Here is a 7,877-nt window from a genome sequence, read left to right as displayed (position 1 = left end):
ATGAAATGGGAAATGATAGACGGGAAGACTGAAAAAATATTAGAAGAACAAGCACCATGAGATCTTAATGTACCTTAGGAGCCTCTCTCTATTGCAGTCTATCTCCCTTTTTATAGTAGAGGGTCACTACTTTATCTATAACAACATAAAATAATACATATAGTGGAGAACCCATGATGCTTTGTCTCTCCCTTGATTCTCGCCAAGATTCTCTCCCTTGGTGCGGTTGTAACGGCTCTTGTCTGCGAGCTTGGTGCTGACTCGAGCTTGGTGCTATATCGAATCGATCCCCGGTCTTAGTTCGAGCTCAGTTCTGCCTTGGAGCATCGATATTCGGGGCCTGTGTCGATCGGCGTTACCCCGTAGTCCGATTCGGACACGGGCTCGATAATGATATCGAGTTTTGCCGTTGATTGGTCTTATAGCTCGAAGCTCGATGTCTCTACTTCGGAATTCGTCCGAGCTCGCCATGCGGATACCCTTCGACTGAAACGTCATTATCTCGACCGGTCTTTATGACTGATAATCGGTTTTGACCGTACACAGTGACTGAGTGAAGTCCCTTATTAATTTGGGCAAGTTCTAACTACACACCAAAATATTAATTTGCAGTAGGCGACATAGTAGCTCTATTAAATTTTTTCTGGCAAAATTAACAGCCCTTTGACCAATATTTGATTGAAGTTAGGAAAAAAGAGTTTTGAAGTTAAAATTGAAAAGAGTATTGAAGTATTGTGAGTGAAAACTATTACACTATCATTTGAATAACTCCTCGTACCAGTTTATCAACTTCAAATTTTTTACTTCAAGTTTAAATTGAGATAATAGATCAAACGAGTCTAGAAGATGCATAGTGAAACTGCAAGCATGCACTAGGTTAACTTCGTCCTCACGCATACAGAAGGTTGAGTCATATATTCTATTGTGGTGCGGAATAATTTTCTTGTTCTTTTTTTTTTTCTCCTCGCAAATTTGGTTTAGATTTTGGGAACCTATTTTGAGTCCAATACTTGACCTATTCAGTAACTTTACTCGGTTCAGATTTCTTGGAGGGTTTAGAATCAAACACATCAGTTGAATTTAAAAAATTTAGTATGATGATAAGGGAAAATTTCCAATTAGAAAAATATAGGCCTCTCATATATTATACAACAAACAGAATTTTATGATATTGGGTATTCATACATCAAATCCAAATGAACTTAAAACTGATGCGCAATTATTGTTATTTACTAAAATACTTGAGTAAACATTTGATCCTCAATGTTCTTCTTGTTCAAACTCCAAATAAGGATGACAAATTCTATCAAAGAATAGGTAACAAACAAAAATCAAAAAGCAAAATTACATTGATCATGATCAAAGAGATTGGATATATATAACTTGTAAACCAAAAATGTGAAGAGTTAAACTGAAAACAAATTAATGGGAAAAACTTTGGAAGATCCTAATATATATTTTTCCATCTTTTCCTAATATTGTACATTGGAGTAGTGATATGATGCTCGGCACATTCAATTTCATTCCGGTCAACAACTTAGAGATATGGCTGAATGGCGACTTTACGCTATTTCCTGCAGAGCGGAAAATCGGTCAACCTCAGCAGCCTCAGCTTTGGTGTCCTCCGGAGCAGCTGAGCCTTTGAAGAGCAAAATGGCAAGGCTGCCAATGTAAAAATGGATGAAACAGCCATAGCAATGAGTTACAAATGAACCAAAGTCTGTCCCTACTATGCATTGCCATCCCGGTCCATACGTCGTATCAAATTCCTGCATCCAACACCACATAATTAAAATCCAATCTCTTTTGTTGTTATGTCTTTTCATGTTCATGACTTATAAGAACCCCAACATCATCAAAAGAAAAGGGTTGAATCAAGAGGTTGATACATCATCTCGGATTTCCTCAACTGAAAAATTATATTGTACATGAATATAAAATATTTTCTTATCTACATAATAAATTCCTAGAAGGGGAGCCTTTGAGCAAGCCATGGTCTCTGTGTGACCTATAGGTCACGTGTTCAAGCAGTGGAAGCAGCCACTAATGCTTGCATTAAGGTACGTAGGTTGTCTACATTACGACTGTCTACATCACTGTAATGACCCAACCGGTCATTTAACTTTTAGAAACTCGTTCCCTAAAATAAAACTCCCCGAACATGCTTTTATTAATTTATGACTCGCGGGGATGGTTGGTTCGGAATTTGGAAGTGTGTGGGTTGAAATCGGAACACTTGGTTCCTTAAGTTAGCTTTAAATAGATAAGTTTGACTTCGGTCAACATCTTGAGAAAATGACCCCGGAATCAGGATTTGACGGTTCCAATAGGTTCGTATGATGATTTTGGACTTGAGCGTATGTCCGAATCGGGTTTTGGATAACGCGGTAGCGTTTTGACGCTTAATAGTAAAAAATCAACTATTTGAAGGTTTAAAATTCTTTAAATTTGGTTTAGAGTAGGATTTTGAGTAATTAAAGTCCGTTTGGAATTCCGAGTTTGAGAATAGTTCCGTATAGTAATTTAAGACATGCACGCAAATTTTCGTATCATTCCGAATAGTTTAAGTATATTTCGGCGTATTGGAAGTAATTTGAACAGCTTGAAATTCTTAAGTTTGAATCAATTTGGTTTAGGGTATGATTCTTAGATTTGATGTTATTTTACGCATTCCGAGGGTTCGAGCGAGTCCGTTTTATGATTTCAAACTTATTGGTATATTCGGGCAGGGTCCCGGGGGCCTCGAGTGTTAATCGGACGAGGCTCGGACCAAGTTGGAAGTTGGGAGCCAAAACTGAAACTCCCAACTACTGTCAGAATCGCACCTGCGCTTGGCCAGTCGCAGATACGACAGAAGCTCGCAGGCGCGACACTCGCAGATGCGAGATTTCATCGCAGAAGCGGAAAAGGAATGGGAGTCCTGCCACCGCAGGTGCAGAATATTGGGCGCACCTGCGAACGCGCAGATGCGAGAATTGGCCAGTCGAGTGAAACTCGCACCTGCGAGGATTTTTCGCAGGTGCGGATCTGCCGTTCCAACCTCCGCGGGTGCGAAAGGCCTGTTTGGTAGAAAGCTTAAAAGAACGGGAATCCACCATTTTTGCCCGTTTTCTCTCCATTTCCGAGCCATTTCAGAGCTTTTGAGAAGGGGTTTCAACTAGCAATTTAAAGGTAAGTTAATTCCATACCCATTGAGTTAAATATATAGATTATAAGTAGATTATAACTAGTAAATCTTAGAAATCAAAGATTTAGATGAAAAACCTAGATTTTTATAAAAGTGAGATTTTAATCACGAAAATAGTTATGGAATTGGGTAGAAATTATATATTTAAGTTCTTGAGATTATGGGTAACGTTTTTATCCGAAAATTTTCAGAATCCGAGCACGTGGGCCTGGGGTAAATTTTAGAAAATTTACCATTTTGGATGAGGTAATAGATAAATTTCGAATCATTTAGCATATATTAATTATTTTGTATAATATTTGGATAGTTTCGGATCTTTCGGCGTCGAATCGAGAATTCAACGCGACGTGGTAATCGGAAAGTGAACTTTGAGACGAGGTAAGTCTCTTGTCTAATCTTGTGAGGGGGAAATTACCCCATAGGGATTAAATTAAATAATTGTTGCTAATTGCGGGGGCTACGTAGGCACGAGGTGACGATAGTCCATTCGTAGCTACTATTAATGCTAAAGTCCGGGTAGTTTAGGACTCAAAATATGAATTACTTGTGTACATTGTATTCTTTGTTTAATTAATATTAATTGATATATATGAATATATTGTGAATTGTTAGATAAAGATATTAAAGGATGGAAATCTCATATGCTTGATTTTCTATTTAATTTAATTAATTGTTAAAAGAAATTGTTCTTCCTCCCGAATTTATCTTATAATAAATATACTTTCCTTCCGGAGGTACATAAGAAAATGTTCTCCTTTCTTATGGAGCGGGCCGAATGCCTCGGCAGGATAGATGCATCTATGGATCATGCCGCACGTCCCTCGGCAGTGTACACAACACTCTGGATCGAGTCGTACGTTCTCGGCAGAAATCGTGCTTAATAATAATAATTACACGATACCTTAATAGTTATTTCATGCTTGCGAAACTAATTGATAAATTGGAGAATCCTTGAAATTTAATGAATTATTATTCCTGCTTGTTAAGGAATTAATTGTTATTCCTGTAAATGAGATTAATTGATAAATTGAAAATTATTTGAATTTAAGGAATTTAATTAATATATTGAGAATTGTTGCATTTGAAGGAATATGATTATTTTCACTGGTTAAATAAATTATTGTAAACTCTGTGAATCATGCTAATTTAGATATTCTAGTTGTATTTCAGTTATTATTATTGACTCATAGTGAGTGTCAAAGTCGGTCATCTCGTCTCTACCACTTCGAGATTAGGCTTGATACTTATTGGGTACACGTTGTTTACGTACTCATATTATACTTGCTGTACTTTTGTGCAGGACCTGAGGCAAGTACTAGTGGAGTACCTATCGTCTTACACCCACATTATCCATGGGCATAGTGGTGAGCTGCCTTTCTGAGCCGTTCTGCAGCTACTAGTGTCTCTCCTTGTATTTTTCATTCTGTCTATTTTTATTTCAGACAGTATTTGAGATTTTGTATAATCTACTAGATGCTCATACACTTGTGACACCAGGTCTTGGCACACACATTGGTAGAATTTGGTGTTTTATTATTTTCTTGGTTTTAAATTTTGTCAATATATGCTTAATTTATTAAGTTGGCTTGCCTAGCTATAGTGTTGGGCGCCATCACGATCTATAGATGAAATTGAGTCGTAACAATCACACCCTTTGTGGTACGATTCTTCCCTGGGCCCTGTGTGAACGTGAGATACTTTGTGAACCGGGTTGTCCTTTTATATATAAGTAAAGTCCTGAATTCCCTTTATAAAAGAGAAATTTCTAATATTGTGATACCTGACTCAAAAATTTAAGGTCGTCGATTCGTGTTCTAGTTGTGGAAGTCTATAGTATTTTGAATCCAATAATTAAAATTCTTGATTTACTAAAGCCAAAGACGGACGTAGATAACAAGCTAAGGGTTCAACATAATCCAATATTTTTAACAACAAAACTTATATACTCCATATAAATTACTAAAATTGGTGACATCAAATTTAAATCCTAAATTCGTCTATAGCCACTATAAACTCTAAGAAATTTGATGGTAAAAAAAAACTACAAAACCCAGAACAAAGAAAAAAATAAATTAATCTATCACGTGGAGTACCTTTTTAAGGTAGCGGGCAATTTCAGTGGCCTCAGTGACATCGAAAAAATCAAGAGCCTTTGCAGCTAAATCTAAGGCATCTCGTTGCATGGTTGCGAGCATGTCTGTGTCTCCAATTACTGCCTTGCCTTCCAGCATCCTGACTATTCACTCAACTACCAAAATCTATGAACTAAAAGAGAGTATAATATTGGAGTAGTTAAAAAAAAGGCGAGAGAATGTTGCTTTTTTCTTCTTTTTCTCTTTCTAGCTCCCTTTTCGTGTTATCTCCTTTTCTCTTTTCTATTGGATTATATAAGGATATAGAGAAGATGGTTGAGGCATGTAGATGAGGATTCTGAATGTGTGGAGGTCAATTAGACTCATAGGTTAGAAAGTAATACTCTAGCATAATTCTAAATGCAACTTGAGTAAAAAGACAAACATAGTGGGCTCATGTTCTTCCAAATACTTCTACTAATATATATGGCTCCGAATTTACCCTATATGCGTACACTTACAACGTAATGTCATTTGTTCCATATATTTTTGGATGTTATAGCAAATTGCTGTTATAGAAAATATATATTATAACAAAACATGAAACTTGGTTCCAGAAAAATTTGACTTTTATATTGAAGTGTTGTTATATAAGAATGTAGTTATAGAGAGGTCTGATTGTATATGTGTGTGTGAGAGACTATGAATTTACCTTATATGCGTACACGAATAGATACCAGGTAACTTTGTCCACCAAGATAAAGATGGAAAGAAATCATCTAGTGTTTTTTGTCTTCGATGGGGGTTTGAACTTGAGACTTTATAGTTCTCAACCCACTTCATTGACCGCTAAACCATACCTTTGATGCCTTCCTTATTTTTAAAAATACTAATCTCATCTTTTTATGGATGTTATTACACATAATGTTATTTTAGGTAAGTTAAAAAGGTGACATGATAATTTTGTATTATATATTATTAGTGTATAAAGGTAAATTTTACGGATATGTTCATGCAATACTGCAGGGACGCAGGAATTTTGGAATAACTAGTAGAATAGCAGAATCAAATTTTCAAGAAAGGAATATGTGAAGAGAGAATATCCAGGTATATGAGGATAATCAATCGGATTACGCAACGTTTTCGTGAATCATGTTTTGACGGTATATTATCTATCTATTTCACTCAAATCTCAATCACAGTGCAAAAGGACACGTGAAGAAGATGTGGTGAGAATTAAAAAAGTGTACATTATCCTCAACAAACGCTTAAAAAAGACCGTTTTAAATAACTTTGCATTATGGATATCAAGTAAGAGTAAGACACCTCTTTAATTTCTAAAAAGAATAAAAGGACTCATAACGTAATAGCAAATTGCGTGTTTAATAGTACACCATACTCGGTTTTGATTTTTGCTTCTTCGTGGTTCAGGCAGGTCGGTATAGCTGGCTATTTGGTTTTGGTCTTTCTGGATTTCTTCCTAGGCTTTTTTTCTGGTCACCACATTTCTTTCAATCTTTATATCTTTTTATTATATTCTTTGGATATAAGGTGGTCAGTGCGTAGTACAGAAAAGAACGGAGAAAGGAAACGACGTTTGGTGGCACTCAAAGTAGGCATTTGGACATAAAAATTGTAATTTTTTTAAAAAAGTAGTATTTAGAGTTAAGTTAAAAATGATATTTGAAATTTGAAATTATGTTTCGATATGCATTTCACTTAAAAAAATATTGCAGTTTTGTGAGGGGAGAAAAAAAAATTTGAAAATTTTGAAAAAGTGATTTTTGCAAGACTCATTTAAGAAAAAATTTCAAAAACTTACAAAATTATATGGACAAACACATTTTAATTTTATTTTTTTTTAATTATTTTTTATGGACAAGCGGGGGCCTAAAGAATCTGAAATTATTTTTAACTAACTTGGAGCAGTAGACATGTTAAGTAAATCAGGATGGAAATCCGTTTACCTAAGTGGTGGAGAGGATGGAATGTTGCTCTACAAAATCTAACAATAATAAAATGGCTTAATCCCAAGTAAATTGGGTTATTTATACACATGAAACAATTTTGCTATTTGATTTAAAACTTAGTCCAATATCAATTAAAATTACAAGTTTCCTTAACATTAGAAGTTCTTTACATTTTCATGGGCATATGAGTCATTAACAAGACCAAAGAATTTAGCGAACATTGGCCCTAAAATAAAATACTAATTAAAGAATTAACATTTTGATTGTATCTAATTATTATTACCTATTGTAGACAATAAATTTGCGTCAAGAAAAAAAAATCAAGACCGAAAAATATTGCAACAATTGTAGTATTTTATTTCAAATTATATGAATGTACAATCTCTATGAATCCTCTGATTCTTCTTTCCAATAGTAAATAAAAGAGCCTTCGAGCTTAATCTTGAATTTTATTTTACTTTAATCTAAGTGTTTGAGGCCTGATCTTGATCTTGACGTATTTTTAATCCAAGGGCTTGCAGCTTGTTCTTGAATCTTCGCCTTGATCTTTTAATCCTTAGAACACTTGAATGCTTGTAGCTTTTAGAGAAATCTGCAGCGTTTGATCCACGAGCTTCATCTTGCTTCTTGTTATGAAGACTCCTATCT

The 7,877-nt window shown here is 35.1% G+C and overlaps 1 protein-coding gene across 1 annotated transcript; it reads right to left on the bottom strand.

Annotated features, from left to right (window-relative positions):
• Nucleotides 1-1,199: 1,199 nt before the first annotated feature.
• LOC142171817 (uncharacterized) lies at nucleotides 1,200-5,563 on the bottom strand. The gene is made up of 2 exons (XM_075235523.1): nucleotides 5,281-5,563; nucleotides 1,200-1,769 (listed from the first exon to the last, which is right to left on the bottom strand). Exons 1-2 carry the CDS (start codon nucleotides 5,416-5,418, stop codon nucleotides 1,563-1,565), a joined length of 345 nt encoding a protein of 114 aa, XP_075091624.1. The 5' UTR covers nucleotides 5,419-5,563; the 3' UTR covers nucleotides 1,200-1,562.
• Nucleotides 5,564-7,877: the final 2,314 nt, after the last annotated feature.

Source organism: Nicotiana tabacum, chromosome 2 (assembly GCF_000715075.1).
Source record: "Nicotiana tabacum cultivar K326 chromosome 2, ASM71507v2, whole genome shotgun sequence".
Classification (NCBI taxonomy): Eukaryota; Viridiplantae; Streptophyta; class Magnoliopsida; order Solanales; family Solanaceae; genus Nicotiana; species Nicotiana tabacum.
This window is presented reverse-complemented; position numbering and strand designations above follow the sequence as displayed.

Coding starts and splice junctions, on each gene's coding strand:
- LOC142171817 (XM_075235523.1), bottom strand. CDS start 5,418: ATGCTGGAAGGCAAGGCAGTAATTGGAGACACAGACATGCTCGCAACC. Junction 1,770..5,280: donor TTGCCCGCTACCTTAAAAAG/GTACTCCACGTG, acceptor TGTTGGATGCAG/GAATTTGATACGACGTATGG.